Source organism: Vigna unguiculata, chromosome 2 (genome assembly GCF_037176805.1).
Source record: "Vigna unguiculata cultivar grain cowpea cultivar isolate G323 ecotype 2 chromosome 2, ASM3717680v1, whole genome shotgun sequence".
Lineage (NCBI taxonomy): Eukaryota > Viridiplantae > Streptophyta > Magnoliopsida > Fabales > Fabaceae > Vigna > Vigna unguiculata.
The window spans coordinates 23888103-23903052 of NC_140793.1; the positions used below are offsets into that span (position 1 = coordinate 23888103).

A 14950-nucleotide genomic window follows, 5' to 3' on the forward strand; every position below is an offset into this window, starting at 1 on the left:
CTTTTTTTTTTTAAGTACTTATCACAGCTGCATCTTTAGAATTTCAATTCGAAATTGAATAAAACAATTTCATTTATTTTAAAGTTTTCACTCACTGATTAAGATGGATGAAGAACTAAAAGACAATTATTTTAGAATAGGAAGAGTGACAGTAGTTATTTATTTACAAAGGTAAAAAAAATTAATTTACATAAAGTGTTAATAGTGTCTAAGGATTTTTATAAACGATATTTTTAAGGAACTAACTTTAATTTTATTATAAATTTCTTGAGGACAAATTTAGGATTTCACCCAAAAAAAATTTTAAAATATATTTTTTCTCTCTCTCTCTCTCTCTTTCTGCTGCCTATTCAATGTGCCCCTTTTGTTATGATGTGAGTGCAAGTTGCCAAAATGCCATTAAATGGGCTGGGTTATGCCTAGCCAAACTCCAAATTAGGTCACACAAGTTCATCCCTTGCAGCACTTTGTGCTTATCATGCCAAATTAATATATTTAAAACCATAGCCTATTTTGACCTACCAATCATGATGGTGTTTTTTCTTTTCTTTTCTTTTACAAAAACACTTTCATCCTTAAGATATAGATCAAACATATATAGGTTAGTTACCAAAGCATTATAGAAATATTTTATGCAAAATTGAAATTAAGAGAATTTCAGATGGTGGAAAACAAGAAGTAGATTTAATTCTTTTTCATTGAACAACACCTGTTTCACCTGTATTTCTGTAGACGTATTTATTATAAGCCCTGGTTCATTAAAGTGATTAAGAAACACTAATAGCGAGAATCGCGGTTTAAGATCATTTCCACGTAAAATCTCAAATCAGTTTTATCGTTTTCCATGCAAATCTTATCAACTAAGATTCATTAATCACTCACTAATCACCATATATTATTTGCCTGACAGATAATCAAAATCAAAATCCAGCTGTGTAGAAGCACAACTACTTAAATATTTCTGACCAGTATATATATTATTTATTCGACTTAGATTTAAAATTTCATTAAATAAAGGGTCCTCAAATTATTGTAATAAAAAAAAATTCCACGAAACTATCCTAGTTAAGACTTGATAGTATCTTTCTTAGTATAAATGACAACCGAGAAGATATGATTCAGTTTTTCTTTAAATAATAAATATTTAAATTTAATTTGATAAAGGAAATAAAGTAAAGTTTTTATTCAATGAGGATAGTAGCTGTGTTAACTAAGCCTTAAAGAAGACTTCAACCCAAAATCCAAGAAGTTTTTAATAATTAATTAATATGTCTAACGTACTCTTTTCAAGTAAAAGGTAAAGGTAAGAAAGAGTAAAAAAACTCACTTTTTTTTTTACTTGAGAACGAAAAAGAAAAAATATATATATAAAAGAAAAATAGGAAAATAATTGTTGTTGAAGATAGTTTGAAGAAGTGATGATGCATGTGCAAAGTTGCTTTAGTGTAGTTGGGAATAGAGTGATGAATAGTAAGAGGAGATGTTAAGTTGAATAGCGACCGTCCGTGAGTGCAAAGAAGACCCACAAGACAGACACAGAGATATGGCCATACATAGGGTATGTACCTCTCAACCTAACTATTTTATTTGTTGGATCATTAGGGTTCCATTTCAGGAATGTTACTTCCGTTCAACAACCACTTTCCAAATATTTACTTACTCCTCACTCAAATATTAATCTTTTTAAGGTTATGTATATTCCTACAATTGAATATTTTGGTAAGAAAAATAGTTTTATGAAAGTATATGTAAAAAAAAAATATTTTTTATAGACATGTAATACGATGGTGAGAGGATTCCCGAGTGGCTTATGATGAACCACTACTAATCATAAAGTTAATTTTATCCTAAGGTAACAATGTCGTACACAGTACAGCAGATTCATATATGCTTATGCACAGGAGAAAGAAAAAGATATTTTGGCAACACTTCCGCGCCCATATGCTGCTGTGTAATGCTGTGTGTGGAAGAGCTGATTTAAGGGAATAATTTCTTTATTTAGTAAATTTAATTTTTTTTAAATAAAATTAAGTATTTGATGAGAAAATTAAAATTTTTTTAAAAAGATTAAAAGTTTTAACAAAATATTTTAAATAATTAAAATAATAGAATTTAAAATTCATTCAAAAGATAAAAGAATTAGTTTGTGACTCCTAAATAAGCTTCCATTTTATTGAGCCACTAAATTAGAGACTCAAAAATTCCAAATCCACCAAAGACTCATTTTCAAGTGGGTTAGGGTGAAGATCATATGGTTTGGTCCATTATAATATTGTAATTAATTCCTAAATATAGGACATTTAACCTAGGTCGAAGGTCGAATCAAGTTAAAATGTGTTGAAGTTCAAATTAAGTATGTCTAGGTCGAAGGTTGAGATGAGTCGATACAAGTCAAAGTCGACCTAGGACAAATGGTCAAACATATAGTCTAGGATGACTTGACTCTACCCTTTGACTCGAGTCGACTTAAGTCAACCTTTTCATTGCCCCGACTCGATTCTTTGACCTAATCGACTCAAGTTGACCTTCTGCTAAGGCCAACGCGGCTCGACCTTAGTTGAGCCAACTTAGATAGACTTTCAGCCTAGCTAACTCAAGTTGACCATCGGCCTTAAAAGCCATAACTTGACCTTTGGACCGATAGCTCGACTCGGGCTAACTTGGCTCCACCGTTGGCCTAAATTGGCTCTAATTGATTCTTTGAGCCGATTAACTCTAGTCAACCTTTAGCTTGAGCCGACTCAGCTTGACCTTCGATCCAAACGATTTGGCTTGACTTTTGGTTTAGGATGTCTCAACTAAATATTTGGCTCATGGCGACTTGACTCAACTGTAAACACAAGCGTACTCAACCTGAATTCCAATCGGGTTGACTCAGTTCAACCTTCGACCCAGGTTGACTCAACTCGAACTTCACCCAGACCAACTTGCCTCGACATTTGGCCCTAATCGATTAGGCTAGACATGTGGCTTGAGTTAACTCAACTCGATTCTTCAACTCGACCGACTTGGGTCGACCTTCAACAGACTTGAGTCGACCTTTAGCCGACTTGGGCTAACCTTCAACCCGAACTAACTTGAATCGACCTTCGTCCATAGTTGACTCAGTTCGACCTTTGACTTGACCTTCAATGGAGTCAACCTTCAAATTAGGCTAACTCGACTCAACCTTTGACTCATGTGGCCCAACTCCTCTCTACTTGTCCTTTAGCCCAAATCGGTTCAACTCGACCTTCAACCTGACCGACTTGGCTTGACCATTGCCTAAGCCATCTCGGCTCAATCTTCAACTCGTGGCGACTCGACTCAACCTTCGATCTGAGCTGAGTATTTTAATTTTTGTTACTCTTTTAGCCATGAGGGGTTTTTTTATGCGGGATTTTTGGTCCTGTTGACTTTTTTGGCTTTGACCCATGTGGACCAAGACCAAGCCTTATAAGTTGGACCAAATTGACAATTATATCTTTGATACACTATTCCCATAAAAATATTGAAAAATTTAAATTGTTAAATAATATTTTTATATTTAAATTTAAATTTAAATAATATTTTTTGATAACTTTAAGATACATTTTTCTAAAATGAAATTTTATCTTAAAAGAGAAATTTAAATACTTTAGCCAAACAAAATATTTATTAAATGAAGAGAATTTAACTTAAGTAATTCAAATATCGTGTATTTCAATTTCTTAGATTTGTAGAAATATCTCGTCCAAATACAAGATAAAGGTGTGTAAAATTATATATTGTATTAAAATAAAAATTTCATTCATCTTCTTTTTCTCATATTTACCTCCTTTTGATCAAATTAGTATATGAGACTCTTTTGATCACTAAAAATCCCAAATTTACCATCATACACATAATTTTGCATATTTGAGTGCAAATGCAATAATAACTAATTCTAGATCATGGGTTGAGTAATTTATCTCATGTGCTCTTAGTTTGCTTGAAGCATATCCCACTACCCTTTTTTTATCTTGCATAAGAACACATCTTAATCTTATTTTGGAAGCATCACAAAATATCACAAAGTGTCCAGTAGGATTAGGTTGCACTAAAGAAGTGGTTAATATTTTCTTGAGCTCTTGATAAATACTCACATATTTTCTTCCACTCAAAATTTTAACCATTCTTGGAGTGTTGAGTTAAAGACATGGCTATTTTAGATAATCCTTTAATAAATCTCGTATGATACCCTTGTCAAACCTAGAAAATTACAAATCTCAATTATCTCCCTTGGTGGTTCCCATTGCAAAATTATCTCTACTTTTGTTGGGTCCCCTAATACTCGTTCTTTGAAAATCACATGTCGTAAGAATTTCATATCCTCTAACCAAAGTTCACACTTAGACAGTTTAGCATACAATTATTTGTCTTTCAATGTCTGAAGAAGAATTTAAAAGTGTTCCTCATGCTCCTTAATAGACTTGGAATGAATAAGAATGCATTTATGAAAACAACTACAAAATTATCTAAAAATGGAAGAAATATTTTATTTATATAATCCATGAATACCTTAGAAGCATTAGTTACACCAAAAGGCATCACTTGACATTAATAATAACCATACCTAGTTCTGAATGTAGTCTTTTGTATGTCTTATTCTTCTACTCTAATTTGATGATATTCTAACCTTATATCTACTTTAGAAAACTTAGAGTTTTCTCTCAATTAGTCCATCAAGTAATCTATTATAGGGAGATGGTATTCATTCTTTATGGTAAACTTATTTAACGGGCAATAATCAATACAAGCATTAGCTTGTTTGTTGAAGTTTCTCCTCGCCATTGGGAAAATGTATTCAACCATGCATATTGATAGAGGACTCTCTCTTGATCCAATACAAGAAGAACTTGAAGAGGAGTCATTACAATTCAAAGGACCTATGACAAGGTTGAGGACGAAAAGCTTATAAGAACAGATCTCTTGAAGCTCATAATGCTCCATGAAGCTTGGAACTCAAAGGAAATGAAAATCATGACTTGGAGCACACCTAAAGAATAATTTGGCAATGAAAAAGGTTTTGTAATTTTTCTTTTATTTTTGTAAGCTCACTAAGTGACTTGGTTCATTAGGCGAGGGTTTTGTTTCTGAGTTGTGTCACTAGGTGAGCACTCTCGCTCATTAGGCGAACATTCACGTATGTAGACTGCGTTTTCAAGTTATTTTTGCAGCCCAGCGCCTTTGGAATTTATTTTGGATTTCTATGATTGTTGGAACAATTGTGATCTATGTATACTTGCACTTAAAATTATTGAATGATTGTGTTCTTTGTGTTCTTCGTGTTTTTCGTTTTAAATTGAGTATTTCTACACTTGATCCATGGAAATTATCTATTTTTCTATTAATTATGATTTCAATTAACTATTTAGAAGTGTAATTATGTTGTTTTATATTAGTTTTGGTGATTAAAGAGCATTATGTTTGCAAAATTTGGGTTTCGACGTACAATGCTCTCGTCCAGCAAACATCAATCCCCTCAGCAAGAAAAGTCAAATTGTTTGACTCCTCAACAAGACTAAGCTCGCCAAGCGAGAGAAGTTAGTGTAATACTCTTGCCCCACGAGATTAGGCTCGCTGAACGATATAAGCTTTTTGTGTTTGTATGTTTGAATTACAAAATTGAAAAGGAAAGAAAGAATAGTGGATCCAAATTTATATAAACAAATATTTGTTAAAAGAAAGAAAGAAAAGTATACAAAAGAAATATAAAAAGTAAGGATCCAAAAGCAAAAATAAAATTGAAGAGTTCAACAAATTTTTTGCTACATTTTTGTTTAAAGTTGTTTTATATGTGAATTGCATTTAGTCATTTAATTTAAGTCTCCATGATGTTAAGATAACTCTTTTCGGTAGTCCTATTTCTTTCTAGCTTTATTGTTTCTATATCTTTTAAAATTTCTTGAAGTTTTATGTAGATTTTTTTTTAAACTTTGACCTCTTGAGTCAAGTTTTAGATCTCGTAATGTTTTTCACATTGATTGTTCACTCTATGCTTAAGCTACAGGAGTTCTTTGCCAAGTGCTAAAAGGAATTTGAGTGAAAAGGGGCAAGAGAGTACTTTCGAAAAAGGGCTTACAAGTGTGATACACAAGTGAACTTTTTGAGTGAAATATGAGTGATTAAATAGGATGTTTCATCCTAGTGTTCAAAACAAATAAAACAGTATATAAAGTATATTAATACAGTCTTACAAAAGATAGGACTATAAAAATATAACATTTATACATATCAACTAAAAACTAATTCTAGCTCTATACACAAATTGACCACTTATAAAAGCTCCCAAGCAAAACCTTCCACCAACCTAACTAATGGCTCCTCATCCTCCAGATGTGCCTTTGAAACTGTAACCAATCTGCTCCCATCGAATAGATGATCATCGCAAAAGAAAGACAAACAACACAAGACAGAAACACTAAAGAAGGATAAGCTAATGTATATAAAAAAAATCTAATAATTCAAGAAACCAAAAACATAAATCATACAAATTAATCATCCTATTTCATGCAAAGACCTAAAGTTATGACTCAATTATCCAGATACTTGCATTGATATCAGATCATGGTAAGTTGTGCACTTGTAGTGACATTTCATTCTTTGTAGAGCGATAGACAAAGAGTTATACTCTACCATACACAAGGTTAGTTTGTTAACGCCTTTGGTCAAGGTAAAACCCTAGGCTAGGACTTCTTGATCCTCTCACCACATACCTCATTCCTCTCTACTTGAGAATTTGAATGGTCAATAGAGCATCGAGATAACTTCCAACTAGATCCTTACATCAATGTATACACTACACAATCCACTACTAATTCTCCTTAAATTAGTATCCACAAATTCTAATTTATCAATTATCTCTCAATCAATCATTCATAAAAGTTACAGAACTTCTAAAATAAATCAGTCAACAACTACTCAAGTCATGAACCATTGCTCAACGAACACATCTTACTGGGTGAAAAGTGCATTTTTGATATACGACCAGAATGCTTGCCCAAAGAGTGTATCACTAGGACTCCAAAGGAAAACATCCTTCAATAAGTCGTCCAACAAATAAATGCTCGCCCAACGACTCCCAAGTCATGAGTCTTTGACTTTGGATTCGTCTAACGAGTAAATGCTCGTCTAGCGACTCCTAAGTCAGAGAGCCTCTGATTTAGAATTCGTCCAACAAGTAAATACTCGCTCAGCAAGTCTGTCGAATTTTGTAGAACATGATTCTACATGATTGTGCATTCCCCAAACAAGTTTAAGTAACCCACGAACCTTCACTTATGTCAAGCACATACCAAACTCAAATTTATCATATACATCAATGCCAATTGATGTCAAATGCAATACTAAAACATCAAACATTTCTAAACAAGCAGAATTAAACATAAATCCCATAGTTTCACATATCACATATCATTCCACAACTCATATGTAACGACAATCACAATATAATCATACAAATAATAATTATAAAATGTTTGTAACTTAAAAACAGTGTAATACCAATTAGCCTATTTATACGACTCTATAAAGGCCAAACACTTCTTACTCCATAGAATGTTCTATCTACACATAGAAACATCACAATAACAATAAGGACATATCATTATGATCACCGATCAGTAGAAATACATATTGATGATTAAAAAGACGCTTACGTGGAATAAGGTTCACATGCAACAGAAAATAGGAATAAACCAAAACGAGAGGTTGAAACTCAACTTACACGACCGGAGAAATTGATTGATCCAAATTGAAGAGTTCGTCGAGACGATCAATCTTACGGTCTCGATTTTTCAATCAGACGACCAAAAAGAAAAAACTCTTAGATAGAAGTTAGAGAACTTTAGAAAAATAATTTCTAGAGAGATGATATATTTTAAACTAGTAAAACTCTTTTATAACAATTTTATTTATATTAAAACTTTTTAATATTAAAATAATTGAATCTCGATCTTCTTAAACAACTATCACTCCTAAAAAGTCATTTTCTAACTCTTTATATATATATATATATATATATATATATATATATATATATATATATATATATATAATCTCAAAATAATTATTACTTTAGTTTTCAAAAAAAAAAATTTATTGAGATTTTTACTTTTTATTAAATAATACTTTTTATTTATAACTTGTATTGTCCTACCAAGCATTTAGAGACAATATTTGCATTTGTTATATATAATAACTTCACCAAACCTTTTCGGCCTTTTGCCTATAGGTTTTTCTGTTTTAAAAAGGGTTGGTTTGCAGAACAAATGCCTCTGAAGGAAGATAAACCGTTTCACCAATTATTCTCCAGTGTTATTAATGGAAACTTCTCTCCACACCGATGCAGTTATGAGAATTTTCAACATTAACATAAGCTTTCCAAACAATTTACTCTATCCCTTTTATTATTTATTTATTTATTTATTTATTTATTTATTATTACTATTATAAACACATTTATCTGCATATTCTTATTAAAATAATATAATTTGAAAATATTCAAGAATAAATATATTTATAAAGAAACTATAAAATTAAATGACTATTTTTTAGTTAATATTACTAACTAGGAATTATACAATTATGTGTCTGATTGTATATTTTTTATTAATAAAGGGTAAGATAATCTTATTAAAAAAAATTACAAAAACATATATCTGGTCTACACAAAGGTGTAAATTACTATCTCATTCCCACATGTAAAAACCATTCTATTATATTTCTAAATTCGCTGGATTAACCTTGCTACATTTTTTACGTGATATTTTTATATTTTTTATTTTAATTAGAGTATTATAAAATTTTAATTTTAATTGATATTTTATTTAGCTATTAATATATATATATATATATATATATATGTATGTATAATATTTTTATTCGTATGATATAGAAATTTCATTTAAAATTTAATATGTTAAATTTTATATTATAATACCGTAAAATAAAAGTTGTAAAAAAATGTTAGAAAACAACCAACGTTATTAATTGTTATAAATTATTTATTAAAAAATTTCTATCAGATAAAACATATTACCGAAATGAAATTATTTTTTTCATAAAATAAATTAAAAATAATAATTTAGAATTTTTAAAAAATTTCTGCATCATAATTTATACACAAGTGAATTTTAACTTAATTTTTTTTAGAAAACAAAAAAAAATTAATAATACTTTTCTTATCTCAATAAATTTAGTTATGACAATTTCTATTTTCTCACATCTTATTTTAAACATCATACTAAAAAGAGTTTAATTAGTATGATGGTATTCACTTTCCTGATATGTCAATTTGATCTCTGTTCTTGAAAATGTGTAAATTACATACCAAATTTTGAAAAATTGTTGGTCTCAATTAGGTCTCTTTTAAACAAAAATTATTAAATTATTAACCGCGTTTCACTTGTCAATCTCTCATTTTTTTCACTATTTTTAATTTTTTTAATTTAAAAAAAATTTGAATTTTGTTTTGCCACAAGTTAAGTCCTTAGTATGTGTCACATGGCAATACCTTGCCACGTGTCAATGTCACTACCAATATCATTTTCTTGATTTTAATTTAGTTCTCACATATATCTATTTGTTTCAATTTAGTCCTCACATATCTCTATATGTTTCAATTTTGTTTTCAATATGTCCATTTAATTTAATTTAATTTAGTTCCAAATTTTTTTAAATAGAGAGATATTGTCTTTCTTTTAAGATGAAATTTATTATTTATATAAATATTATATTGGTATTTATTATTAAAAATGACTTACAAAATTAAATATTTATATTTATATTAAAATTTAGTAGTAAAAGTCATGAATAACAAAATATAGATTAACCATTAAAAAAAGTGTAATATTACTTATGTTTTTATTTTCCTGCTCTTTTCATTTCATTTCATGCTACTCTTCAATTTATATTGTTTTTCGACATTATTAAAGCTATAAATTATACAAATATGTATATATATAATTAAAATTAATATAAATATTAAATGTAGACTCATTAAAATAAGATAGCACAAAAATAAAAACGCCGGTTTAAGCTTTTTAACCATATATTATGCCAGTAGTTTATGATAAGAGCAAATTTGAAACTTCCTCTATTACTAAATTCTTGATTTTTAACCTGTCAAATTTAAGTCATAGCTTCATGCATATTCTGAAGTCTCATGTAATGGATTTGGTCAGAGACACATAATTGTTGTCCGTTTATTTATTCGTTTAAAAAATATTTATGTGTATTTTAAAATTCGTGGATGTCCATTAATAAATAAAATATTTTATAAATTTTTAAAATTAAATAACAACAAAATATAAAAATTTGAATTAAATAGGAATTAAATATATATTTTAATTAAATTTGATCTAAACTAAATTTTAAATTTGATTTTAATTAAATCTAATTTATTAAAATATAATTTTAATTTCAAATTTAAATTTTTACGATTACAAATATTTTTTAGTAAAGTTAAACTGCTTGAAAATGATAAATACTTATGAATATTAATTATCCATCATAAATTTTATCTACAATTACTTACAAGAATATTTTTGTCATCCATAAATTTTTTTTTTCCAAAATATACTCTTACTAAAATATACCTGACATTATTCTTTTAGGGTTCTAATATGGGATACTTCCTTTAATTATTTTTTTCAAGTATAATTCAAGTTATTTTGGAAAACTAAAATAATATAGTTTCTCAAATTAATAAAATATTTATAACATTTTCTATTTATTTCTTTTATTTCTACTTTACAATACATTCACATACATAAACTAATTAAAATTTATATACAAAATAAGAATATAAATGATAAAAGAAGTAGTCAATACTATCTTAAACTATAAAAATAACAATTGAATAGAAAGAAAAAAACTTTTAAAGATATAACACTTAAAATTGGGTGAAGAGAGTAATAACCTTAAACCTATACATACTAAATAAGAATACTCGAAATAAAATATAATATTCATATTTTTTAAAACACATATAACTTTTACACTAAGGTTACTAAAATTATGTTACTCTCTTAACAAATATATTATATTTGCTGAGATAAAGATTAATTAATTTATGGGAACAAATACATATTACATTTTAAAAGCATAACTATACTTTAACTAGAAATTAAATTATTGTTTATTTTACTTTTAAATCCCATCCAATTTTGTTGTGACAACAACATTTTCCATGAGAAAAAGAACAGAAAAAAGAGTTGAAAAAGCGTAGGGGTTGTGCAAAAGGGTATTTGCGGCAAATGGAAGATGCTTGCATGTGGCAATGGCAGCATAACTCAAAACCGCCATGTCCCACATCGATTTCGTAGATTTTCCAGCAAGGAAAGCTACAAAACCACACGGCTTCAGCTACAAAACAGCTTTTAGTAGCTTAAAATGTGGGCCCCTTCGCAAATTGCATTGTTTTAAAGCGTTTCAGAAACCGCTTATACCCTCTGCAGTTTCTGGTCCCAACACTTTCAAAAGCGTCAGTTAAAGCTACCACCCTATTGCTTATGCCTTCCAAGCGCTATAAATTGAGTGCCACCTTCCTTCACTTTTCCTTCACTCACACTGCAATTCAACCTTCTCTGTCAAAGTAATTGCAAATTTCCATTGCATCATCTCAACTTTTTCTTGCTAAATGTTGCATGCAATTTCAGAAAACCATTACTAGAACACTAATTCTGTTTCTTTTGGATTTGTTCAGGAAAATGGCTCAGTTTCTTCTGCTGCTCTTGGTGGGGCTTCTTCTCACAATGTTCTCCTCTGCCTATGGCTATGGCTACGGTGGAGGCTGGGTTAATGCACACGCCACCTTCTATGGAGGGAGTGATGCATCTGGAACAATGGGTATGTACCAATCATAAAAAAGATCCAATCTTTTTTATCTGAAACTTGTTAATTGATTAAGGCCTAATAAAGCAACTCTTTTTGTGTAGGTGGGGCTTGTGGGTATGGGAACCTCTACAGCCAAGGCTATGGAACAAACACTGCTGCTTTAAGCACTGCTATGTTCAACAATGGTCTGAGTTGTGGTTCATGCTATGAGATAAGGTGTGTGAGTGATCACAGGTGGTGCCTTCCTGGTTCCATTTTGGTCACTGCCACCAATTTCTGTCCTCCAAACAATGCCTTACCCAACAATGCGGGAGGGTGGTGCAACCCTCCCCTGCACCATTTTGACCTCTCTCAACCCGTTTTTCTGCGCATTGCACAATACAAAGCTGGAATCGTGCCTGTGTCCTACAGAAGGTAACATTTTTGTTCTTTGGAGTTTCAGAAAAAATGAAACTACCTTGCCCTCTGTCACCTTCAACTTTTCAAAAGGAGTTTTTTTTTTTTTTTTTTCTTGAACTGTTTCTAACTCAAGTTCTTGGAAGTTTCCCTGCTTTAACTCAAGTGGTAAATGACCAAACCACTTTCTTCTCAAAGTTGGTAACTTTACAGTGAAACAACTGTTCTCCACCTATTTGGTTAATTTTCTCATTTATAAGAATTCTCATTTGTATGTCTATATAGAAATAATGCAAATCATGCTATTGGGTACATTTATTTGGATGATAACAGCAAAGTTTAATTTGTGTGTGTGTGTGTGTAGGGTGCCCTGCAGAAGAAGGGGTGGCATAAGGTTCACGATAAATGGTCACTCCTACTTCAACCTGGTCCTGGTAACAAACGTAGGAGGTGCCGGGGATGTGCATGGTGTGGCCATAAAAGGGTCCAGAACCGGGTGGATGCCAATGTCCAGAAATTGGGGTCAAAACTGGCAGAGCAACAACTATCTCAATGGCCAAAGCCTCTCCTTTAAGGTCACAACCAGTGATGGCCACACAGTGGTGTCCTACAATGTTGCCCCAGCTGGGTGGTCCTTCGGACAAACATACACTGGTGCTCAATTCCGCTAGGACCACCATCATTCACAACTTCAAGAACTTCCAAATATTTAGATACACCACTCTATATATATATATATGTTTCTATAATTTCTGAATTTAAGTGTTAGTATGATGACTCAATGGTATACTAAGGTATTATACAGTATGCTACTTGGTGGAGGGGTGGGTGGGTGGGTGGGTGGGGTGAATTGGTGTTATTCTTGGGATCATAAAATGGTTAAGGCTTATTTTAAGATGGCTCTTAATCATAAGGGGTTCCCCATTCTTAGGGTATTTTTTACTATTGGGGTATTTTTTTTCTTTATTTTTCATTTTTGGAAGCTTTTTCAACCTTTCTGCTGCTGAAAGCTAGCAGAGATGGAGTTTTCATAGTTTATGTGACCTACTAAATTGGAGGAGGTGGACTATGTCGTACCACCCGCCGTTAGTATTGGAAATTTTTACTTTTAGTTTTCTTCACCATTGTGATTTTTAGAAACATTGTTTGCTTACTCCTATGTTGTAAGCAACCTTGGTTTCGACTATGTCTTTTGTTGTATCTGTCTTAGTATGTCTTTGTTTGTATTCAACTTTTGAAGTGTAAATTGCCCTATTTCTACAACTATGGAATGTTGCTGTAATTTACTACTACTACTACATGTTCCTTCTTTCTTGTTTATTCTACCAATTAGTGCGTGTGTGTGTGATATTAGTGGTCGTTTCACCTTATCGTATACTTCGGTTTTGGTTTACGTCGTTTTAAAAATTTTAGTATCTAACTTTTAAAACTGATAAAAAAAAATAGTAACTTTTAAAGCCAAAAAATCATAACGTCAACAAAATGATGCAAATGTTTTTCGTACGGAGTCTTAAACACCTTGAAGGCGTGAACGGTTAGTGTAGCCACCGAGTTAGGTAATATTTAATGTTTGTAGGGACTTATTGCAATATATTTCTTTACTTTAATAATGGTTTTTAATACTACACATTAAAGCCACAAAATCGCCAAGGTCATTAATTATGCAAATATTGTATTAACTTTTAAACTCGTCCAAAGTTTAAAAGGGCAACCAAGCCATAAGTAAAAAATTAATTAATTAATTAATATATCCAGATATATTGTGCATAGAAAGCATTGGTTAAACACTTAATAGGTTATATTGGGTTGATTGGATGAATGGATTGAAGTGGGCTTTTTGAATTTACAATTACTCACTCGAAAGGGAAAAGCCCAAATACGAGACAGGGACAAATAAATTCCTGGCTGTTTCTTTCTTCCACAATAAAAAAATGTTATTATCCTGTGTACGTTTTGCACATTCTAAAGTCCAATACTTTTTATGTTTATATTTATGCCACTTATTTGTACTTTTTCAATTCTAGAAAATACTTTTTGAAAATAATTTTTCAGAAGAAAAAAAAAATTAAGACGCCAATTTAGAAATTGTTTGAATGAAGAGATGGAAAATTGAGAAAGCAAAAAAATAGAAAAAGAAATGGAGTAAAAAGTGAAATCATTTGTATTTAATGAAAAAAAGAAAAACAAAATAACTTTGTAAAAAATTTGTAATTGAATTGATTAGTTTGAAGAAGTAAAAACGAGTATATGCATTACAACTAAATAATAATAATAAAAAAACATATAAGTGCATTAGAGGACTTTTCTTCTTAACTTAAAAAACACCTTTTAACACTTGTCAAAGGCAAATTCTCATTAAATTAATAGATTAAAAATATTTAAAAAATATATAAAAAATAAAATTTTATTAATTTATTTATGAGATATAAATATCAATCTTCTTTGCTTACAAAATCTAACCGAGAAGCATAAGGCTACAACATTGTAACATTGTTTGTGTAATGAAACGCAATGTTTCTGAAACTGTGTAAACCTCCAATTGAAATAAGTATCTGTGTCTCGAGATTCAATCTAGATATTTTATAAACAAAAATGAAAAATAATACATAAAAGTCAAGGTTTTCCTTTATTCCCATCCCAGTATTATTTCATTAAAATTAAACTTAGAGTTTTCATGCATGTTTTTATTATATGAATTATTGAAGTAAAACTTCAA

At 30.3% G+C, this 14950-nt stretch overlaps 1 protein-coding gene across 1 annotated transcript; it reads left to right on the forward strand.

Annotated features, from left to right (window-relative positions):
* The first annotated feature begins 11444 nt into the window (after positions 1-11444).
* On the forward strand, positions 11445-12983 carry LOC114174119 (expansin-A10-like). Its single transcript, XM_028058879.2, has 4 exons — positions 11445-11596; positions 11708-11850; positions 11940-12252; positions 12599-12983. The coding sequence occupies exons 1-4, from the start codon at positions 11514-11516 to the stop codon at positions 12903-12905; spliced, it is 846 nt and encodes a 281-aa protein (XP_027914680.1). The 5' UTR covers positions 11445-11513; the 3' UTR covers positions 12906-12983.
* The last annotated feature ends 1967 nt before the right edge of the window (positions 12984-14950 follow it).

What these genes read in the sequence shown, in the direction of transcription:
- LOC114174119 (XM_028058879.2), top strand. Translation starts at nt 11,514, where the DNA reads ATGCCTTCCAAGCGCTATAAATTGAGTGCCACCTTCCTTCACTTTTCC. An exon ending in ATTCAACCTTCTCTGTCAAA is followed by an intron (nt 11,597 to 11,707) that starts GTAATTGCAAAT and finishes GGATTTGTTCAG; the next exon opens with GAAAATGGCTCAGTTTCTTC. An exon ending in GTGCCTGTGTCCTACAGAAG is followed by an intron (nt 12,253 to 12,598) that starts GTAACATTTTTG and finishes GTGTGTGTGTAG; the next exon opens with GGTGCCCTGCAGAAGAAGGG.